Source organism: Babylonia areolata, chromosome 6 (genome assembly GCF_041734735.1).
Source record: "Babylonia areolata isolate BAREFJ2019XMU chromosome 6, ASM4173473v1, whole genome shotgun sequence".
NCBI lineage: Eukaryota > Metazoa > Mollusca > Gastropoda > Neogastropoda > Buccinidae > Babylonia > Babylonia areolata.
In genome coordinates, this window is record NC_134881.1 from 17,891,035 (window position 1) to 17,916,250 (window position 25,216).

Here is a 25,216-nt window from a genome sequence, read left to right on the forward strand (position 1 = left end):
AGCCATACTCCGTTTTCGGGGGTGTGCATGCTGGGTATGTTCTTGTTTCCATAACCCACCGAACGCTGAAATGGATTACAGGATCTTTAACGTGCGTATTTGATCTTCTGCTTGCATATACACACGAACGGGGTTCAGGCACTAGCAGGTCTGCACATATGTTGACCTGGGAGATCATAAAAATCTCCACCCTTCACCCACCAGGCGCCGTCACCGTGATTCGAACCCGGGACCCTCAGATTGACAGTCCAACGCTTTAACCACTCGGCTATTGCGCCCGTCGGCAGTATACTCCGCATGGTCGACTTGTTTTCACTGTCACTGTGCCACAATGGCACGTGCCAAACTATCATTGTGTCGGCAGTCATGTCCTCGTGTCAGCAGTCATGTCCTCGTGTCAGCAGTCACGCTGTTATTAGCACTGCTTCGTTGTATCCCCTTTTATCAAATCTAATTTGCTGCACTGCGATGTGTTGTACTGCACTTCACTGTTTGGTATTTTGTTGTGCTGTTTCACAAAATTACACAACGCTGTCGCATCGTAGTGTCTCGTGGAGAATTAAAATGAACTGCGTTTTACCTTGCTGGACTGCAGTGTTCGCACTTACATTTTTAGTGCTGTGATGCATCAGTTGTACTGCATACCATTGTACTGCATTTGTCCGCCAACCAACACCGACGCTACTATGACTGCTATAACTACTCCTCCGACATGCAATGCTATTCAGTATTTATCGCGCCCCGGCTCATCACGGTAGCCATACGAGGACTGCAGCTTCTCAGCGAACCATTGTGCATTTCTCGCCAATGAGAAGGCGCCACTTCAGAATCATGGTTTGAGTGTGCGTGCTAGCTATCTGGGCATCAGTTCATGTCTGACTCGTCTTGGCGTCGGTCGCTTGTAAAACACAGCTCGCATCACTGTAGCACGCACAGTCAAACCATAATTCTTTTGGGGCCCCCTCTCATAAAGGGCAGATCTCCGATTAAACTTCAACTCCCAGGTCAAGTCTCGTTTAGTCTCGTCAAGTATTCATCGATGTCGTGCTGACTGCCTGAACCTTTGGCCCAACACTCAGCTTATATCACAGACTGACAAAGGTTTACAGTTGGGCCAACAGCAAAGTGAGAGCTGTATTATCAATGGTTTCTCTATTGCAATGGGAAATCATTTTCAGCTTAGTCTTTTGTGAAGGACTATGACTCTCAAACTAGGAGGAAAGATTGAGCTGGTTCTTAGTGCTGCAGCCTTAGGGGGCTAGCTGGCCTTTGGGAACCATCCCAAACACCGACTTTCCTAAGCCCCTCGATCTTGGCCGAGAGAGTGGGAATGTAACTTGGGCAAGACACTCTCCACTGTAATCAAATTCTAGCTCAGATAGTTAGGACAGCAGTTACCTCCTCTGCTGTGCTGATGGTCATGGTCAAACATAATTGACTATCATACCTGAAACAAGCGCTGGTGAAGTCGAAGTAGCTGTTGCCCCTGACAACGCGGCTGTCCACCAGACAGCTGCTGCAGTCTCGCTCCGGCTCTCGTCGACTCTCCTGCCGCTCTCGCTTCTCTGGCCCCCGCCCACACATGTTGCGGGCGAAGCTCTCCGGGCACATCCAGGCTCCGTCACAGTGACACAGGCACTTCTCGTACTGTATGCATGTCTGGCACACACAGTAAACAAATACAGTGTGGCATAAGCATTTCGTGTACTGCATGCATGTCTGACACACACACACACACACACACACACACACACACACACACACACACACAGACATTCACACACACAGCCACAAATATTCACACACACACACACACACAAACACACAGACATAGGCACAGACAGACACACACACAGACAGAGAGACACACACACACATACACACGCACACACATACACACACATATACAGTATCATATAATTATGGGCATTTCGTGTACAACTCACATGTCTAACACACACATTACAGTGGGCATTTAGTGTACAACTCACATGTCTAACACACACATTACAGTGGGCATTTCGTGTACAACTCACATGTCTAACACACACATTACAGTGTGCATTTTGTGTACAACTCACATGTCTAACACACACATTACAGTGTGCATTTTGTGTACAACTCATATGTCTAACACACACATTACAGTGTGCATTTTGTGTACAACTCATATGTCTAACACACACATTACAGTGTGCATTTTGTGTACAACTCACATGTCTAACACACACATTACAGTGGGCATTTCGTGTACAACTCACATGTCTAACACACACATTACAGTGGGCATTTTGTGTACAACTCATATGTCTAACACACACATTACAGTGGGCATTTTGTGTACAACTCATATGTCTAACACACACATTACAGTGGGCATTTTGTGCAGGCTGTCCCTGGCGGCACGCACGTCTGACACACACACACACACACACACACACACACACACACACACACTCAACACTTCGTACACTGCATACACGTCTGGCACACACACACACACACACACACACACACACACACACGCACACACACACACACACACACACACACACACACACACACACACACAATGTGGCATAGGCATTTCGTGTACCTACTGCTCACATGTCTAACACATTTTGTGTTGGCTACCCCTGCACACATCTGACACACACACACATACACACACACACACACTCAAAACTGAGTGTACTGCAGACATGTCTGACACACTCAGCATAACTGTAGACCTACTAACATTAAGTGTACTGGACATCTCTCCCCCGCTCCCCACCCTCCCAGCTCTCTGTCTTTCACACAGACACATGCTTATGCCTTTAGTACTGTTAGACTGGTGTAGACTATCGAGCTCAATAGTTAGTGAAGACCAACCGAGCTGAGTGCACAGCACTGTGGTGCAGACCCTGTTCAGGGTAGGGATGTAAAAAGGCACACCGCGGTGCTTCGTCTATTATCCTCGAGCATAAATAATTAATTTTTTGTCTTGTCTTGCCTCAGTGTCTTGTCCTATCTTGTCAAGGGGTTGCCGTTTATTGTATGTTGTGTCGATAAACCTTTTATTTACAGTTTTCATGACTGACAAATAGATATGATTCTGATTCTGATTCTGATTCACACACACACACACACACACACACACACACACACACACACACACACACACACAGAGTGGTGTAGACACTGCGTGTACCGTACACACCTTGCACACACACACACACACACACGCACACACACAGATGTCTGATCTGATACACACACAGAGCCTATACCACAGGTCTACACCAGTCTAACAGTACTAAACGCATAAGCGTGTCAGTGTGTGTGAAAGACATCTGATATCACTTGAAGTGGAAAGACGTTAAACTGAAGACAACACACACACACACACACACACACACACACACACACACACACACACACACACACTAGCCGCGAACAGTTTTGCCACTTTAATCAGTGAACAACAAACGAGTTACGGGTCATTATAAAGGGGTGGAGACGATCTGAGTCATGTTGAATGAGCGGACAGGGATGGTTGGAATGTGGGGGTGGAAGTTGGGGTGTGTGGGGAGGTGGGAGGTGGGAGGGTTGACTGGGAGCACAGAAAAGGCGAGGGTGTTGTGGGGTATTATAGATAACAAAAAACAGGAGTGGAGATGACTTGAAGTATGTTGACGGAATGTAGCAGAGGGGGTGGGGGAGGGTAGGGGGCATGGGGGGGGGGGGGGGGGGGAGGGATAGCGCAGTAAGGGGATGCGTGCGTGTCTGTGTGTATGGGACTGACCCCAAAGACATTAATATCTCAAGGAAGAAGGTGGCAGAATGGTTGAGACGCTCATCTGCCACCACAGAGTCCACTGACGGCCCGTCAGGATCTGGGTTCGATTCCTGCTCTCACCCTTTCTCCCAAGTTTAGCTGGAAAAAATCAAACTGAGCGTCTGGTCATTCGGATGAGACGATAAACCGAGGCCCCATGTGCACTAGCACGCACTTGGCGCACTGGGAAAAAAAACCCCATCTGTCATCCTGGCAAAATTCTGTAGATAAAGTCCCTTCTGATAAGTACACAAAAATATGTATATGCATGCACTCAAGGCCTGACTAAACGCGTTGGGTTATGCTACTGGTCAGACATCTGTCAGCCAAGCGGATGTTCTGAAGCGTTATGGGTTTGTCCGAACGTAGTGACGCCTCCGTCCTCAAATAAATGATAATAATCATGACGATGATGATTATATGCAGACTTACATAGCACAGTATCCAGGGCCATCTCAAATGGGGCTCACCGCACTTTACAACAAGATATACAAATTTAAGACTAAGTGACTTAAAATATATACAAACAAGAAAGGCAAAGCATTAAAGACTCACTTGTGATACACTTTAAAAAAAATCCAAGTTTTTAGGTATTGAGTATAATGCATTTACTGTTATATTTATATTTTTTGTATTCTCTAAACTTGGCACTTTGATCTGATATTCGACCCAACAAAGGATCTGTCATTATTATCATTTTTTGTTCAAACAGGAACTTCTTTTGCTAAACATGGAAGTTTTATTTATTGCAAACGTTTTGGTTTAGATAGCAGAACAAGGGAAATTACTCCGCTGGGGAACTTACTTTGCTTTAAACTGATCTTTCTCATCTTAAACATTACATTTTGAAATTATACTCAATACATAAAAAGCTTGGATTTTTTTTTTAAAAGTGCATCACAAGTGAGTCTTGAAGGCCTTGCCTCTCTTGTTTCAAAATATAATGTTTAAGATGAGAAAGATCAGTTTAAAGCAAATTAACTCCACTAGCATTACAGAGTAATTTCCCCTTTTTACTATCTGCAGCAAAACGTTTGCAAAATAAATAAAAATTCTATGCTTAGCAAAAGAAGTTCCTGTTTGAACAAAAAATGATAATAATGACTGCTCTAGCTGTTGGGTCAGAATATCAGATCAAAGTGCCAAGTTTAGAGAATACAAAAAATATAAATATAACAGTAAATGCAGTTTGCATATAATTAGGCTTCATTCTTTATTTTTTTGTGCCAATCCCAGAAGCGCAATATTGTTTTAAACAAGATGACTGGAAAGAACTGGATTTTTCCTATTTTTATGCCAAATTTGGTGTCAACTGACAAAGTAGTTGCAGAGAAAATGTCAATGTTAAAGTTTACCACGGACACACAGACACACAGACACACACACACACACACACACACACAGACAACCGAACACCGGGTTAAAACATAGATTCACTTTGTTTACACAAGTGATTCAAAAATGAAATAGAATGAATAAATAAATAAAAACTGGAACTGAAACTTATATCTCAGAAGACACTATTACCTCAGAGGCAACCATGTGTTTGTTCTGTATTGTTCGTGTGTTCTGTGTAGCTTGTTCAGGATGAAAGAGGCGATGCCGGTCTTGAATAAAAGCTAATTTGTGTTTGCACATTTCTTCTGTCATTGCTGCTGTGTGCACATGTCAAACGATCGGTTTTAGAGCAAGCCCGGCGCTTCCTTTTTAGGGGAAGTGTCTGGGTTTGGTCCAATGTACCTTTTATTTACCTGTATGCTAGCTGAATTGGTAGCGTAAGCAGCATTGGCTTGAAGTTATGTACCTTGTGTGTGGAGAGAGTTACCACTCTTTACTATTTGTTAATCATTTTGATCTCCTGGCCTGATTGTTTATTTATTTGTATTTTGTATTTGTATTTCTCTTTATCACAACAGATTTCTCTGTGTGAAATTCGGGCTGCTCTCCCCCAGGGAGAGCGCGTCGCTATACAACAGTGCCACCCATTTTTTTGTATTTTTTCCTGCGTGCAGTTTTATTTGTTTTTCCTATCGAAGTGGATTTTTCTACAGAAATTTGCCAGGAACAACCCTTTTGTTGCCGTGGGTTCTTTTACGTGCGCTAAGTGCATGCTGTACACGGGACCTCGGTTTATCGTCTCATCCACTATTACCTCAGAGGTTTGTTTGTGTCCACGGACTGACCTTGTTCAGGCTGAAGAAGGAGTTGGGGGGCACGATCTTGCCCTCCGCCTCGCAGAAGGAGCAGGTGGCGTTGGGGTTGTCCACGTCATTGGTGGGGTCATCGTCCCGGCAGAGGTCGGCGACGTAACGGTTGGGGCAGTCCCAGGAGCCGTCGCAACGGCACACGCACCTCTCGTAGCTCGTGCAACCCTGGCGCGTGTTGAAATAGGTGTTGCCACGGAAATACCTAAAAAAACAAAACAAACAAGCAACACAAAAATGTCAAAGACATGCGGTTACTTTTAATTGTTTGCTCTTTTTGTATTTCATCTCGTAAAGAGTTCCTGGTAAAATTCTGTAGAAAAATCCACTTCGATAGGAAAAACAAATAAAACTGCACGCATGGGAAAAAAAAATGGATGGCGCTGTAGTGTAGTGACGCGCTCTGCCTGAGGAGAGCAGCCCGAATTTCACACAGAGAAATCTGTTGTGATAAAAAGAAATACAAATACAAATAATGAAATAGGTGTTGCCAAACACCACTCACACCTCACTTCCATTACGCTGTGCATTACTCACGCACCCTTCTTCTTTTCGCTAAACATGATTAACACACCCACTCAAACATACAGCTCCCACACACTAAACATAACTCACACACCCGCCTAGTACCTTTTACACGCTGAACATGACTAACACACCCACCTCCCACAAACTAAACATATCTCACACACCCACCTTCTATTCGCTAGACAGACTCACAAACCAGCTTTCCATACGCTAAACATGACTCACACACCCACTTTCCGTACGCTAAACATGACTCACCCACCAACTTTCTATACGCTAAACATGACTCACCTACCCGCTTTCCATACGCTAAACTTAACTCACCCACGCGCTTTCCGTACGCTAAACATGACTCACTTACCCGCTTTCCATACGCTAAACTTAATTCACCCACGCGCTTTCCGTACGCTAAACATGACTCACCTACCCGTTTTCCATATGCTAAACATGGCTCACCCACTAACTTTCCATACGCTAGACATGACTCACACACCCGCTTTCCATACGCTATACATGACTCAAACACCCACTTTCCATTCACTAAACATCACACACACACACACACACACACACACACCTTCCACACACCAAACACACCCATCTTCCACACGCTATCAGAGAGAGAGGGAGACAGACAGAGAGACAGAGAGAAACAGAGACAGAGATATAGCTAGAGAGAGAGAGAGAGAGAATGTGTGCACACACGCGCGCATTTGCACGAGTTAATTTCCATGTGGATTGATAAAGTGGTTTTTGATTTGATTGATTTGATTTGATTACACTAAACATGTGTGACACACCTACATTCCATACGCCAAACACGGCTCACACATCCACCATGGCTTTTTCGATACGCTAAACATTTCTGACACCCACTTCCCGTACGCCAGGCATGTCCGACACACCCACCACCCATACGCTAAACATGTCTGACACCCACCTTCCACATGCTACACACACCCACCTCCCAAAGGCTAAATATGTCACACACACACACACACACACACACACACACACACACACACACACACACACAAATGTCCGACACCCACCTTCCACCAACTAAACACACCCACCTCCCGTACACTAAACATGTCTCACACACCCACCTTCCACCAACAAAACACACCCACCTCCCATACGCTAAACATGTCTGACATGCACCTTCCACCAACTAAACACACCCACCTCCCATACGCTAAACATGTCTGACACCCACCTTCCACCAACTAAACGCACCCACCTCTCATACACTAAACATGTCATGTCTCACACACCCACCTTCCATACGCCTGACACACCCACACCCACCTCCCATACGCCAGAGACACCCACACCCACCCATCTCCATACGCCAGACACACCCACACCCACCTCCCATACGCTAAACACACCCACCCACACCCACCTCCCATACGCCAGAAACACCCATCCACTTCCTATACGCCAGAAACACACACCCACCTCCCATACGCCAGACACCCACACCCACCTTCCATACGCCAGACACACACACCCACCTCCCAGACACACACACCCACCTCCCATACGCCAGACACACCCACCCACCTCCCATACGCCAGACACACACCTCCCATACGCTAAACACACCCACCGACCGTCAATAAGCTAAACATGTCTGACACACACACCCACCTCCCATACGCCAGACACGACTTGCACTCATTGGAGCTGACAGGCAGACGGGGGGCGGGGGTCCGCCTCTCGGAGCCGCCGCGGCCGCCGGCAGAGTCCGCACAGATGTTGCGGGCGTATTGGGAGGGGCAGGCCCAGGAGCCGTTACAGCGACACACGCAGTTCTTGTACTCTATGCACCCGTCCTTCATCTGGAAGTAGGTGTTGCCCGGAACCTGCGGGTTGCCTGGGGTGGAGCAGGTGCCACAGCCGGGGATGTGCCTCTCCTGTAGGAATTACAGTCAGGGTGAAAAGGGTGACAGGTAAGGTAAGATAAGGTAAGATAAGGTGAGGTAAGGTAAGGACAGGTAAGGTAACATTAGTGTCTTTATAACAGTCTGTGTCCTTGGGACTCTCATCCCCGCCCCCTTACCTCCTTATCAACAGACAAAAACAAAACAAACACACATATACATAGACAGCGACAAATGGCGACACGGACACAGAGACACGCGCGCGCGCACACACACACACACACACACACAAACATACCCCCCAAACAACAACAACAAAAAAACATACATAAAAAACAACAACTAAAAACAAAAGCACCATCACGAACAACAACGAACAAACCCGCACACACACACACACACAAACAAAACAAACACACAACCAGCACAGTGCCATGCTGAATGCATTTGACACATCCATGTGTTCACCACAAGCCTCTGGGGATCTCTGTAGTGCTATGCAGCACACAGACACAGACACACACACACACACACACGTAAACAAACAGCACACGTACACAAACAAATGATAATCACAGTGCCATGCCACATGCATTAGCCACATTTCCGTGTTCACCCCACCTATGGGGATCTCTGTAGTACTATGCAGCACGCAGACAGACAGACAGGCAGACAGACAGACACACACACACGTACACAAACAAATAATAATCACAGTGCCATGCCACATGCATTGGCCACATTTCTGTGTTCTTCCCAACCTATGGGGATCTCTGTAGTACTATGCAGCACGCAGACAGACAGACAGACAGACAGACAGACACACACACACACACACACACACACACACACACACACGTACACAAACAAATGATAATCACAGTGCCATGCCACATGCATTAGCCACATTTCTGTGTTCACCCCAACCTATGGGGATCTTTGTAGTACTACGCAGCAGCGTCATACCAGGAGTTGGCACGATGGCACAATAGCTGTGTGTGAAACAGGTTTACCTGCCAACTCGTGGTGCACAGACCTATTTCTTGTTATTTCAGTGCTAACCACATGGAGGGTATATTCAAACACACCCATGTTCTCATTAGGTTGCCGAAACAAAGGCTTCGAAAATCTGTTAATAAACAAATGCGAGTGTGTATGAATTCCCTTTGTTCTGATTTGTGGCTGTTTTTTGTTTTTTTTAAAATAATTTTTACCAACCACTTTTTTGTCTGATAATTCACTCACAACAGACTTTCAGATTGTTGCTTCTTTTCATAGTAATTACATCAACGACTCACTGAAATAAAACCGACGAGGTAAAGGTAAGTTTAATAACTTTTGAAGCTTTGTATTATTTCAAAGATCCGTGTTAGGCAGTTTTGTATCGCGAGTATCAGTTGTAAGTACAATATTGTACATCAGTTACAAGTGAAAGAACCATTAATTTTATTCTCCGTATGTTTCACATGGAATGATCAGCAGATGATACTCCACTTCAGTGAAACATCGGTGATTCTGCTGGGTAATAAGCAACGTATAGAAATTATCACTTGAAGTATTAAGGCATAAAATCTTCATTTACTTATGATCAACCTAATCAAATTACTGACACATTTCGATTTTTGAAATATAATGTTCTCAACCTCAAGACAACAAAATATTTTGCTCCAAATCCACAAAATTATTTGTTGTGAGCTTGATTATTATGTCTATGGTGGAATGTGTATTAGCCATGTGGGATACTGCTAGTGAAATCAATCTAAAGTGCACGATCTGGCAAAAAGAGCCACAACATTGCAAGGACGTCTGTTGTCTGGAAGAAGAATACATCGCAAGAGAGAGAGAGAGAGAGAGAGAGAGAGAGAGAGAGAGAGAGAGAGAGGTGCCAATTGGCGCAAAGCACGTGGAAGATCACAGGATATTTACCAATTGCTTAAATTGTTCTTATTTCCAGCGTTGTCGTTGTTTATAAAAACGATGAAACTGTGTGATACAACAGTGTTATACTGGTGTGAAAGTAAGAAGAAAAAAACTTTTGGAGGAGTGTTAGGGATAGCTGGGGAGGAGGGAGGATGGTGGTGATAGGGTGTCGGATGGGGCGATGCGTCAGAAGAGAGTGGAGAGATTCATGTTTGTTCAGTTCGACGTGGCTTCAGGCTCTGGTTAAAAAAAAGAAAGGGCGAGCTTTGCCGGAGTCTGCGATGATGGTTGTTGCCTCGCTCACTTGGTTCCGCTCCGTCAATGTCTGACAAAGCAGCAACGATGCTGTCCTGTTCTGTTGGGAAGAGTGGCACTTTCGGGAGTTTTAATGACCTGTACTTCCCCTTTTTTTCAACCGGCTGGCTGCCCCAAGACACGCTCGGTCGGGTCCTCACACCGGCTGGTATCAGCGTTAATGAAAAAATCGTATGGCAGAAATGTGGAAATTCTACCCTCCACCTTCTTATCCGGGTGTGACTGGGATGAAGGTGTGTGGGTTTGTGTTACTTTCCCCCCCCTACAAAATGAGATATTTTACTCGTGGATAACTGATTGTCCATTTCTTTTTTGTGTGTGATGAATATCGTTCTTTTATGAAGAACTGCGCCTGAAATGTGGACAACTTTATTTTCCGGACATCTGATTTTGTATCACTTCCCCCAAAGTCTAAGTGTAGTTTGGAACACAAACACACACACACACACACACACACACACACACACACACACACACACACACACACACACTGGTCCTTTTACTACTCATACTGGGTGTTTCCAGACACAAGCAAACACAAAGAAACACACAAACAAATACGCAAAACATACACACACAACGAGGCGCGCGCGCGCGCACACACACACACACACACACAATCCCTTGTTACTGGTCCCGGTAATTCAGACTGGGCGTTTCCATTTACTGATTAAAAAAAAAAAATCTATTTACGACTTAATAAAACTTCTCCGCTTTCCCTCCACTGATGTGCAAGAGGTCTGCACCCAATTACGAGAAATTCCTTTCTGCTTTTCGTCATGTGATTGCTTCTTTTCTTAAGCCGGCGGTTGGGAGCTGGTAGTTAGCCTGATAAACACTTCACACTGCGAAACAGATGTTGGTGGCTGGAGCCATAATACCCTCTTCCCTCAAACAAACCTCTCCTGGCACGCTTCAGTTCTCTTTCTCTCTCAGACTTTTGATCTTCGTCACAAGCTTTTCTTTGGCGCGATTCAGCGCCATTACTTCAAATTTTATGAACGTTCCAACGTGTCAATACTTTATAATCTGCTCAGAGTGGAGATAAACAGTATGCACGCGCGTCAGAACCTTCCGGGCGTGGATTGGCCTGACCAGTCATCTGCGCACCCACAGAGCCCAACCCACCCACCCCCAGGATGACTAGATGGTCCTCGTCGATCCCGACGGACGAACCACACCTCACAAGCACAGTGGGATCACATGCAGTACGGCCTGAGACACACACACAAAAACACAGACAGACTGACTCACCCGCGGGTTGGGAGTGGGGGACTGACAGGTGTTCTCGGCGAAGCGTGCCGGGCAGTCCCAGGACCCGTTGCAGTGACAGCGGCACTGGCGGTAGCGGCGACAAGGTTCCTCCATCTCGAAGAGCGTGTTGGCGGCCACCACCTTGCCCTTGGCGTTGCACGCACGGCACGCACTGGCCCGGGGGGCCACAGTGGTCTGCCCTTGGCACACGTCCACGGCTCGCTCGCTGGGGCACACCCACGTGCCGTTACAGTAGCAGACGCAGCCACGGTACTTGGTGCACCCGTCCTGGACGTCGAAGTAGGCGTTGCCATCAAACCTGGTCATTTACCACAGAGACAGTGCCGTTTAATGACCGAGTACATCACATGTCTGTTTGAGTGTGTATGTATGCTTGCCTGGTATCTGACTGAATGACGCAGGAAACTAATGGTGAGCGCCAAAATCGCAGCCGTCAGTCGGCTCAACCCAGGTTGGGATCCCGTTGTGCAAATGACCACGTGTTTGAAAAGCGCTTTGAGCTTGGTCTCCGACCGAGGATAGGTGCTTTTCAAGTATCCACATAACATCACATAGTATGTATGTATGATAGTCAGTCGTGTCAGATTATGACCATCAGAACAGCAGAGGATGCAGCTGCTGTCTCGACAGTCTGGGCTAGATTATGGTGGACAGTTTCTTGCCCAAGTTTCATCCCTACCCTCTCCGCCAAGATCGTTTTAGGACAACAGAACAGCAGAGGAGGCAACTGCTGTCCCGACTGTCTGGGCTTGAATTCAATGAGAGTGGAGAGTGTCTTGCCCAAGTTACATCTCCACTCTCTCCGCCAAGATTTTTTTATTTAGGACAGTCGGTGTTGGAATGGTCCCCAAAGGTCAACTAGCCCCCAAGGCCGCAGTACCAACAGCCAAGTGCAAACGAGCCTCCTAGTTTGAGAGTCATTGTCCTTCACAAAGTGACTGATTAACTCAGCGTGAAGTACGCAGGGTGAAAGATGTGTGAAACTGGTGGTAAAAGCTTTCTCCCCACCATCACTTCCTACGATCTGGAACAGCTTTCTCTCAGTGACACCTCTGTGACTGGCGTCGGCCATAGGTCTACCCGATGTCCCGCTCTCCACTCCATCCCCTTCTCCCGTCTCTCTGTGTTAGTTGTTAGTCTTCACTTTATTTTGCGATCCCACGAAATTGCACAGTCTACCTGCTCCTAACCCACAAATATAAGTCAGAGCACACCACTTGCCAGAGTGCCTCGCTGCCTCGAAGATACGATGGTCAGGGCACACGCAGTAGTCACGATCAATTCACAATGTATACCTACGTGCTTCTGCCCCAGACTTGCGCCTACACAACTACAATACGTGGCCAGACTCAGTACATACCTATATCACATGGATATTAAATTAAACCCTGAACGCACTGATGCTAGGCATCACAAGCATTACCTAGAATTGCTTCATTGATTATAGACACACGAATTACTTATTATTGTCCTCAGACATGACACCATGCACTTTATTTCTTGCGGTCCCAGGTCTGTGACATCGCACACAACCTTCTACACCACCAGTGACCGACGTAATACACAGTGCCCACTGTTGCTCTGTAGATTTGACGTCACACAGTGCGCCTAATCGCTGCACAACAAATAATACTTTGCAGGCTACACACTGCTATCGGCGTGTACTGTTCTACAGACTTGACGTCTCACAGTGCACTTACTCCAGCACCATAAACAGGACTTTGTATACACTGTCGACGGGCACAATAGCCGAGTGGTTAAAACGCTGGACTTTCAACATGAGAGTCCCGGGTTCGAATCTCGGTAACGGCGCCTGGTGGGTAAAGGGCGGAGATTTTCCCGACCATCCAGGTCAGCATGTGTGCAGACCTGCTTGTGCCTGAACCCCCTTCGTGTGTATACGGAAGCAGAAGATCAAATACGCACGTTAAAGATCCCGCAATCCATGTCAGCGTTCGGTGAAACAAGAATATACCCAGCATGCACACCCCCGGAAGCAGAGTATGGCTGCATTCATGGCCGGGTAAAAACGGTCATACACGTAAAAGCCTACTCGTGTACATACGAGTGAATGTGGGAGCTGCAGCCCACGAACGGGAAAGAAGAAGAAGTACACACTGTAAACCTAATCATTCCCCAACCTACAGACTCATTTGTGCCACACATATCCACTTTAGAATACTACTTCGTATACAATACTCACAGTTCTTCTACGGTTTTGACGTCGTTACTCATTGCAAGAAGTGGGCAGACAAAAATCACTGAGTGGACAGATAGAAGGTTTGCCGATACTCAGGTTCTTTCCTACGACCGCCAGAAATGAATAATGTTGGTAATGCGTTCAGCAGTGCAGTGCCCTCCACGACCAAACCAGGCTTCGGGACCAGTGGATATTGGCATTGCAGTTATCGCTGCACTGCAAATTACGGCTATAGGAAGGGTAGGTATACTTACTACTGTCCCACAGGCTTGCCCTCACGTGCCCCCCCCCCACCTCTCTCTCTCTCTCTCTCACACACACACACACAACCACTTACTTCTGTCCTAGAACTTCACATTGCTGACAACGCCGACGGCGGAGATCTCTCATGTCTCTGGCTTCAGCAACGGCTCTTGCCGCGCTCTTCTCCGGCGCCTCCCCGTCCTTACACACCTTCATTGTGTACCTGGTCACGACAGTTCACCGTTCATGTCAGTCCACATTACCTGGTGACGACAGTTCACCGTTTCTGTCAGGACACATTACTTGGTGACGTCAGTTCATTTTTGTTAGGACAACACATTTCATTGTGTACCTGGTGACGACAGTTCACCGTTCATGTCAGGACAACACATTTGATGAAAGTCCAACGTTCATGTTAGGACAACACATTTCAACGTGTACTTAGTGACGACAGTTCACCCTTCATGTCAGGAAAACACACCTTCATCGTGCACCTGGTGATGACAGTTCATCGTTCATATCAGGACAAAACATTTCGTTGAGTACATGTTGACGACAGTTCATCTTCATATCAGGACAACACATTTCATTGACAACCTGATAACGACAGTTTATCGTTCATGTTTGGACAACACAGTGACGACAGCTCATCCTTAATATCGTGTACCTGGTAGTGACGTTCTGTGTTGCGCACAGGTGCAAGCAAAACAGTCACTGACATGGGGTGGTGAGAGTGGGAACAGGTATAGGACAGGTAGGGAACACTTACTTACCTGGGAGGACAGCTGTGGGAACCATTACAGTTGCAGATACACCTGAAGCGCTGACAGCCCTCGCTGTATTCAAAGCGTGAATGACCTCTGTAGGTTTGGCCATTCACCGTACAGTCCTTGCAACCTGCATATCCACAATCGTTAACACATGTGCGCGAAAACACACACACACGCGCACACACACACACACACACACACACACACACACACACACACACACACACACACACACACACACCACACAATGTTTTAAAAAAAAGTTTTCATCATGATATACATTTTAGGTTTCTATTTTTGAAAGACTGCTGAAATCCCATTCTTGAAGATTGCCGACCGTAAGTCATGTGAATATAAGCATTATTATTCCTTCATGCTGTGTTTTCAGAAATCTCTCTCTTAAAAAAAAAGAGAGAGATATTGGTGTCGAAAGTTTGACATTTACAGATGGAACATAGTTTGACATTTACAAATGGAACAATCTTTTCAAATAGAAAGGAATGGTAAAAAGAAGTAAAAACTGAATTATTAAACTTGCATACGTTCAAACAAACAAGTGCGTTCAAACAAGGTCAAGTCTATTGGTGAAATATTTACACGAAAGCTTTTAAAGTGTATTTCTTAGGTGCCCCCTAAAGTAATAACGTGAACGGAATCATGACGTGCTCTGTACGCTCCATTTGCAGAATGAATGTATCATTAGCATTATACATTGGACACTGTTTTAGCCAATATTCATAATCTTTCCGTTAACAACTCAAGATGAACTTCATAAGGCGAGACATGGTAATACACAAAGAAAATCACAACAAGACGAAAGACAAGTTAGTACTAGAAAAAACTGACATGAACGAAACAGGAAGCGAAAGAGAAATAGGTAGATGGAAAGAAAGCGCAGGAGTTAAGAAGACGGAGAGAGAGAGAGAGAGAGAGAGAGAGAGAGAGAGAGAGAGAGAGAGAGAGAGAGAACCAAAGCAAGAAGTAATAAGCCGACACAGACAAGAGACGGAAGCGTAAAGTGATCAAAGAGAGGCGTGAAAAGACGAGTCAGACGAAACAAAAAAATCGAACTGAACAAAGAAAGAAACGAAAAAATATGAGACAGGAAAGACGAGAAAGACTGAAACGAATTGAACGACTTGCAAGAACGAAGCAGACATGACGAAAGGTTTCAGACGAAGAAAACAAGACATGAACAAACAAGAGAGGCGAGGGAAAGAAGAAAGTGACAAGACTCAGACCACGATTACGGGTGAATGAATGAACAGGACGAGAAAGACTGAGATGAACGAACAAAGCAAAACATGTAGAAGGCACAGCTAGAGAAACGAAGAGGACACTGACGTCGGGAAATGAGCTTCCGGAAGTAACTGCGCTGCTCGATGTCCGAGGACAGGGCCGACACTCTGTCCAGCTCCGACACGTTGCGCCCCGCTGAGGAAGCTGCCGGGGGTTGTCTGCCCCTCCCGTCCTGCCGGGAAGCCCCCCTGGCGGAGGAGGAGGAGGAGGAAGACGAGCGGGTTCTTGAGACTGATGACTGCTGGCCACCTGACGACCTGACATCGGCAGATGACTGGCTGCCCCTGTGAGACTGAGATCTGACTCGGCTTCGCCTGGCCTGTTCGGACGCTGCCCTTGGGTCCTGTCTGTCTGCGCTGCTGTGGGACTGCCGAGAGGATGCGTCTGCAGAGGATGACGCAGGACGTGCACGTGATCTATGTGACTCTCTCTCTACGGCAGCAGAACGGCTGCTTGAGGACCTGCCCACAGATCCGTCCCGACCAACGCTGAAGGAAACTTTGTAGACGGGCATGCCTGAGGCATCAGACCCTGCCTGATGTTGGGACGAGCCACCGTGGCTGCTGCTACTGCTGCTGCTGCTACTGCTGCTGCTGCTGCTGCTGCCACTGCCACTGCCACTGCTCGACTCTTTCTTTCCGGACGATCGGAACGAAGAACTGCTATAGCTGTAGCTGGATCGCATGGAGTGGCTGCCTCTTGCCTGGTGACCTGAATAAGAACTACCGTGACTGTTACCAGCGGACATTGCTCCAGCTCTTTCCCGTTCCATCCTCGCTGCTGAGGCCGCCCCTGATCCTTGCACAACTGAGGGTTGCGCGTTCGGATCTTGAGGCGCCTGCTGCCTTGCCTGGGGTCTCTGGGGTAGCTGCTGCTGAGGTTCGGATCGGCGGGGCGCCTGATACCTCTCTTGGTCCGAGGTCCTCTTCTCTTCCACGGCGTCCTTCGTGTACTCGGCGCTCCCTGAACACACAGCAAATGCTTTCCCCGTGAGCACCACACTGGGAAGTGAGACATTTTCATGAACACAAAGCAACAAAGGTTGGGGGATGCATTATAGTTTCACATTGTCGTTCCGAGGGAACAAAAAAAAAAAAAAAAAAAAAAAAAAAAAATCTGCTGACTGGTTCTAAATGACATTTGGAACACAGCGGAAAATAAATGTAAGTAAATACTCTTGACGCGTGTCAAACCGAGAACACATCAAACAACCTTCGTATCCCGTCGTAAACATACATTGGTGTTTATATGAAAGGGGGATAGCAGGCAGTGGGAGGGAGAGGCGGTGGGGGAAACGTATTAGAAGAGAAGTAGCAGGAGGGGAAAGATGGAGAGGGAAACAGCAACTGATGGGGATTAGAAGTGGGTGAGGTGGATGAGGAGGAGAAGGTGGGAAGAAAACCGGGGGTTTGTGTGTGTGTGTGTGTGTGTGTGTGTGTGTGTGTGTGTGTGTGTGTGTGTGTGTGTGTGTGTGTGTGTGTGTGTGTGTGTGTGTGTGTGTGTGTGTGTGTGTGAAGAAAAGAGAACACTAAGGGGAGAAAAGAAAGGCACATGCTTCCAATGTCAATACATCTTAAGTCCTTAGATTTAAAGAATGATTTCAGGTGTGTTTGTGAGTGTGAGTGAGTGGGTGAGTGAGAGTGTTAGTGTTAGTGTTAGTGTGTGTGTGCGTGCGTGCGTGCGTGTGCATGTGTGTGTGTGTGTGTGTGTGTGTGTGTGTGTGTGTGTGTGTGTGTGTGTGTGTGTTGTGTTGTGTTCGTGAGTATGAGTGAGTGAGTGAATGACAGCGTGAGTGTGTGTATATGGTGCGTGCATGCGTGCGTGTGCGTGTGTGTGTGTGTATATGGTGCGTGCATGCGTGCGTGTGCGTGTGTGTGTGTGTGTGTGTGTGTGTGTGTGTGTGTGTGCAGACCTACCCATCACTCTGCAGGAAACCGCCAGCAAAAGGAAGACAACCTGAAAATATAAAACAAACAAGGTAAACCTTTATGTAAATGAGACAGGCAGACAACCAGAAATGCACACTTAACACTGAAACAGACAGCCAGACAGACAAACGTATATCGAAAACGATCATGGCAAACAAACAGTAGTCATAGCAGCAGTAGTCATAGTAACTGCAACGGTGTACAGTCATAGCAGCAGCGGTAGTATTGGTAACTGCTGCAGCAGTATGACTTCTGTGGACTCTGTGTCAGCAACTGTGTTCTGTGTCAGTGTGTTTGCACACTGGGGGGGGCACCACTTCAGAACAACGGTTTGAGAGAGTGCGTGTTTGCTGTGTGGGCGAGTCAGCGCAGTGTCAAACTTGTCTGGTGACCGGTCACTCACTTCACAGCTCGCGTCATTTCTGCTGGTGCGGAGTTTTTATCCGTGGTCTTCGCGTGGTAATCCCGAATGCAATATTCGTTGTATGGAACGGTGTAAGGTATATCATATCGCACGACCATTATTTGTGTAATTGGATGTGGCTTATTGTGTGACTTAAGTTTTAAATCCCTTATATGGCATTCGTTGTATGAAACAGTATAACGAATATCGCACTACATTATTTGTGTAATTGGATGTGGCTCGTTACAGCGAAGTCTCGTTTAATGTTTCAGTTATATTCGATGGTGTGTAAATGAAAAAAAAAAGAAAAAAAAGAGACATATGATTGTACAGGACAACATGCTAACAGCAGAAATGACATAATGTGAATGTATACGATGATGTCTGAGTGGCAAAATTTTCACAATGTAACTGTATAAGATGATATGTGAATGGCAAAAGACATAATGTGAACGTTTTGAATGTGTGGATGACAGAAACGACACGATCTAACTTTCTATGATGATATCTGATTGGCAGAAATTACATAATGTGAGAGTATAGGGTTTTTTGTGAATAACAAAAATGAAATTTTGTGACTATACTCGATGATACGTGGATGGCATGAAATGATGTGTGAGTGCGCACGGCGATGGGTGACTGGCATAAATGACATAATTTTACCGACAAGGACAGTAGGTGAATGGCAGAACGACTGTGGGATAAAGATGGATAATGAAACATACACGTATGTGTTTGTGTTTGCTCAGGTAATTTTGATTTTATTATTGTGATCATTCTTAGTCATTAACTGTTACGTTTATTTCAACCCCAATCACAAAAACAACTAAACACTGTCTGCTGAACCTCTGACCATACATAATAAACTTGTAAGATCGGTTACGTGTTACTTCTGCTACAAAACATGTAAATAGTCAACGGCTGTTAATTAGATTAATCTGTGACAGGGAACTGTATTCGTTCAAAGAAAATCTATCGTTCATCTGATACTTCTTTATTTCCTTCATTCCTGCATTTTGAATACCCCAGCTTCCGCGCCGATTCAGTGGAATACCCTCACACTACTAACCCCATGTATCCTCAGCCACGCCTGGGCTCCTTCTGATGCAGTTTTAAGATAAACAGCCCAAAGAGGGATATCAATGCTGGGTTGCCATGAGGCAACGCACAAGAGAAATCCCTGCACAGCTGCTTCATCGAGCCAATTCGGTAGTCTTTGTTTGTGCCTGTTCTGATTCAACGTGCACAGGACATCACCACTGAAAACAGTCGCTTTCGTTTTTTCTGGGTGCCAGAAACGAGTGTCTTCAATGGAGCCGAAAGCCTCGAATAAACTTTTATTGTGTGTGGATATCATTGATAACTTATGGTTCATCAGCCGTCATGTTGAACTGAAGTGAAACATTCGAGCACAGTATAAGCATTAAACTTATTGATGCTCTTTGTCTTTGCTTCAGTGTATTGTAATCATGTGTACTGTTGAACAATTAAAAATTCATTTAAACCAAAAAGCCTCGAACGTCAGACAGGTCCTCTTAATCTGCCGACTCTGTAGACTTTGACACGACATCCCTGACACTCCCAGCATCAGCATGGAAATAGATGGGAACTCGAAACTGAGGCCACACGGAGGGCAGGGCATGAAATGCCAGGGAATCGCCTAGGAGCATGCTGTGTTTGTTGTCCGCATTAGAGGAAAGAAATGTGTTTTTTTCTTGGATGGTAGACTGCATACACTGCAGCTGTGGATTACCTTCCCTTTCCTTTCTTCCTCCCCCCGTCCCCTCCCACACACACAAAGAAAGATAGAGAGAGAGGTGGGGGGCGGGGTCAGAGAAAGAGAGAGAGAGTGTGTCAGTGTGTGCGTGAGCGCGCGCGCGCGCGTGTGTCAGTGTGTGCCGGTGTGTCACGATGTGTGTGTGTGTGTGTGTGTGTGTGTGTGTGTGTGTGTGTGTGTGTGTGTGTGTGTGTGTGTGCGCGCGCGCGCGTGAACTGGTGTGTGTGTGTGTGTGTGTGTGTGTTTCTCTGTGTGTGTGTGTGTGTGTGTGTGTGTGTGTGTGTGTGTGTGTGTGTGTGTGCATGCGTGTATGTGTGTCTGCGCGCGCGCGGGCGTGTGTATGTGTACACAGCATCTCCCTGTCTCAATGTGTATGTCTATCGTGTTTCAAACACAAACACACACGCTAACTAACACACACTAACTAACACACGCACGCACACAAAGAACATGCCGGCTTGCTTATTCCATTATGTGCAGCTGGTAAACCCCTCTCTCTCTCTGTGTCTCTCTCACGGTCACAAAAACCCAGATCATGACGTCCCTCTGTTGTGAAAAACCCTGGAGAAGTCGGAGAAAGAGTAAAGCGTCATGTTTTCAGAATAGATGTTAGCGGTCTCTAATGACACCTTCTTTTTTTTTTTTGAAGACACATCCCTCTCCCCTTTACTCCTCAGCCACCATCTCCTCCCTCCCTCCCTCCCCGCCTCCCCTCCTCCCCGTACACCAATATTGTCTGGCGCAACAGACAGACAGAAAAGCAGATGTGGTAGCCATTGGCAGCCACGCAGTCAAGTTGATGTCGACATGGATCCTACTTTGTCGGACGGCGCAGTAGGACGACCCGCAGAAAGAGAGAGAGAGAGAGAGAGAGAGAGAGAGAGAGAGAGAGAGAGAGAGAGAGAGAGAGAAAGAGACAGAGATAGAAAAAGAGAAAGAGAGAGGCAGAGAAAGAGACAGACCTCAGAGAAAAAACATAGAGACAGAGACCGACAGAGACAGAGAGACAGAGACAGAAACAGAGACAGAGAAAGAGAGAGACAGAGACAGAAAGAGAGACAGACCTCAGAGAAAGACAGAGAGACAGAGACAGAGAGACAGACATGACAGACAGATGGAGACAGAGAGATAGACAGAGTGAAAGAGAGACAGACCTCAGAGAAAGACAGACAGACAGAGAGACAGATATAGGCAGAGAGAGAGAGAGAGAGGGAGAGAGAGACAAAGAGAGACAGACAAAGAGAGAGACAGAGAGACAGGCAGACAGACAGAGAGAGAGATAGAGAGAGAGACCTCAGAGAAAGAGAGACAGACAGATAGAGACAGAGAGACAGAGAGAGAGAAAGAGCCGGAGAGAGAGAGACAGGAGAAAGACAGAGAGACAGAGACAGACAGAGACAGACAGAGACAGAGACAGACAAACAGAGAAAGACAGAGAGAGAGAGAAAGCAACAACAACAACAAAAAGAAGACAAAAAAGCCGATTTCCTCTCACTGTCTGAGACACACACACACACACACACACACACACACACACACACACGCACACACACACACACACACAAAACACCCGCCAGGTTTTCCTCCCTCTCCGTTTCTTCACCAAGTCTGACTCTGACTTCCCACGGAGCTCGCTGTTCTGGCTCTGGCAGCTTGCCTCCTCCTCCTCCTCCCCCTCCTGCACTGCGCTATACCTTGCTGCCTCTCGTATCGTCATCACACGGCCGCCTTTTCCCATCAGCGGGGCCTAACTTGCTGGTGGAGGGAGGCACGGAGCATTCCTCCCGCGCCCATAAACATCCCCCACATAAACCCATTGCTCGCTCCTCTCGTTTCCGCTCCTGTCAGCACCACGCGTACAAAGGAGAGAGAAATAGATAGGTAGAAAGATGGAAAGATGAAAAGAAAAAGAAGAAGAAGAAGATAGAGAAAGAAAGAGAGAGAGAGGGGGGGGGGGGCTGGAGGGAGAGGGTGCGGGGGGGAGGGGTGGGGGTGGGGGCGAGAGGGGAGAGAAAGAAGAAGAAGAAGCAGAAGGAGAAAGAGGAGGAGGAGAGAGATAACTCGGAACTCAAAACGTTTTTTTTTTTTTTTTTTTTTTTTAAATTCAAGAATTTGATATTCTAGGCATGGCCCATTCTTCCAATCTGTTCGAGAGAGAGACAGAGAGACAAAGACAGAGAGACAGAAACAGATACAGAGATAGTGTGACACAGATCACAGAGAAAGAGATAGATAGATAGATAGATAGATAGATAGACAGACAGACAGACAGACAGATAGATAGATAGATAGATAGATAGAGAGAGAGAGAGAGAGAGAGAGAGAGAGAGAGAGAGAGACGTGGAGGTGGGGTGAGGGAGATAGCAGAGGAAGAGAGACATGCAGACAATTTCGAGGGTAATCGAAAAATAGTTTTCTTTTTTTTTCTTTTCTATTCTTTTCTCCGCCCCCCCCCCCCCTCCCCACCCCCGACCCCCAGCACCCCTCCCCCCTCAAGCTATCCAGTTCGCTTGTCTTTTTCACAGATAACAGAGAGGAAGCATTTTCCTTCTCGCTTTCTTTCTTCCAGTTCTCACATTTCCAAATCCTGCGCCTTGCAGATTCATCATTTCCCTGAGCAACTAGTTTCTGTTTCGAGGAGGTGTCAAAGCGTGCGGACTGATCCATATACGCTACACCACATTTGCTTTGGTAGGGAAAGAAAAGTGAGGGAGGCAGCAGATTCTCGACTTTCCATGAACCCAAGGCACAGGTCATGCCTTGAGAGCCCTTACTAGGTTTGTGTAAAACATTACGATAAAATATGATAGAATAAAAATGAAATGAAAGTGATTGAAACGAAATAATGCGAGAGGCAAAATGAAAACAGTTTTCAGGAAAAGCAGCGACAAGTCAGCAAATGACCCCCCCAAAAAAACACACACACACACAAAAAAAACCCCCAACAAAAAAACAAAACAAAAACAAACAACAAAACACACCACCCATCATATAAACAATAGGCTCAGAGGCAAAAATGTCGGTATGCAGATATAGGCAAAACGAAGTTCACATAAAAAGGTGTGAATCTACCATGTGACATTCGCTAAACGGAGTGGACAAAAACTGAAAATGCAGGATTTGATACTTTACAAACTGAGAGAAAAAACAACAACAACCCAACAAAGAAGTACAGGGCCAATTCGTTGCCTTTCTCCAGACAACCCTTTTGAGGTCAGATAGCAAAATATCGTCATTTTCAGAGAATGTGCTGAAGACATGGAAAACATCACCCGCATCCTACCGCCTTCCCTCTAAAATCTGCCTCACGATAGACGAACAGAATTTAAGTTCAGTTATTAAAACAAAAATCCTGCCTTCAGGTTACGTTAACCGCAATAATTATATCAACCTGACCAATGAAAACTTATTCGGAGTGATCGCCAAATTTCCATGCGAAGTGAGGAGGAATTCTGTTTAACTCACTCAGTACGGCCAGTCCTCTCTTCTCTACACAGAGCCCTCGGATGTCCAGTGGGTGTCTCAATGACCCAACCTTTAGCTTCCGTCGTCAGAATTATGGTATTCTTTGTCAACATTCACCTCTTCAGTTTAAGAGCCTTCCGCTTGCAATATTTTGATGGTGGTAATTGGAGTGAAACGCTGTTAACGTCATCTCTTTCGCCGTTCGTATGGAGAGAGTTAATGCCCTGTCACGCACATCGGTGATTGAAGACATTTTGTTCGAATATTAATGTATACATTTGAATATTATTATGTGGGGGTGGGGTAGGATAGGGGGGTGCGTGGGGGCCTGGGGGGGGGGGGGGAGCGGTGCGTGTGATCTCCGTTACTTATGATTCCTTAATATTGAGCATGGGGTTCACACCAAAACTGACCCCTAACCTAGTAGACCTCGCTCTGAAGCGCGCTATGTGTCAGCTTAAAGCATGACTGGTTTAAAAAAAGAATTAAAAAAAAAATGCGGACGTGCATATAATCTGCGACAGACACCGGACTGACTGACAGACAGACAGACAGACGGACCAGATCGTTTACTCCTCCTCACAGAAGGTGCACGCAACAAGCTGGTTTATACCAAGACAAAATTTATCTCCTGCAGAACCTGTTCCAGTAATTCTCCCCGGCTATCTGGAGGTTTGTTTATTTCTTTTCCTTGTGTTCAGATTAATTCTTTTTTCGTGTTTAGCAGAGTGAGGAAATGTATTGCTCCCCCACACCCACCTCTTATCTATATTTCTTTTCTGAAGCTGGTTTGTATTTGATGATCTCCTGATACAGGAAATAAGTTGTTGTTCCAGAAAAAAACATAGAGTTGGCTGCGCAAGGCGATAAACTCATGCAAACGATGGAGTGACAGAGAGGGACCCGTTATCACGGTAATTCTGTAGTGGTCTTGAGATAGATTACATGGGGATGGAACTGATTCCCTCGAGTCCCCCCCCCCCCCCCAAACAAAGCAAAACAAAACAACCCCCCCCCCCCCAAACCCCAACTGTTTAGCAAACTATACAAACCCACAACCCTCTAAATACTACCCGTTCTTACCCGACATTCAAATAAAAAAGAATACAACATTTAAAACTGAATAAAACTATAACGGACGTCATTTAGTAAACACCTCATTTGCCACGCATGCGTGTAC

The 25,216-nt window shown here is 46.2% G+C and overlaps 1 protein-coding gene across 1 annotated transcript in view; it reads right to left on the reverse strand.

Annotated features, from left to right (window-relative positions):
• LOC143282810 (uncharacterized) overlaps positions 1–25,216 on the reverse strand; it is a 51,394-nt gene that overhangs the window by 14,394 nt on the left and 11,784 nt on the right. Inside the window, exons 2-9 of the mRNA XM_076588597.1 lie at positions 18,380–18,419; positions 16,509–17,426; positions 15,168–15,291; positions 14,489–14,617; positions 11,931–12,249; positions 8,209–8,474; positions 6,004–6,229; positions 1,448–1,659 (exon numbers count right to left, since the gene is read on the reverse strand). Coding sequence (XP_076444712.1) covers positions 1,448–1,659; positions 6,004–6,229; positions 8,209–8,474; positions 11,931–12,249; positions 14,489–14,617; positions 15,168–15,291; positions 16,509–17,426; positions 18,380–18,419 — 2,234 coding nt within the window. The remainder of the gene's footprint in view (positions 1–1,447; positions 1,660–6,003; positions 6,230–8,208; positions 8,475–11,930; positions 12,250–14,488; positions 14,618–15,167; positions 15,292–16,508; positions 17,427–18,379; positions 18,420–25,216) is intronic.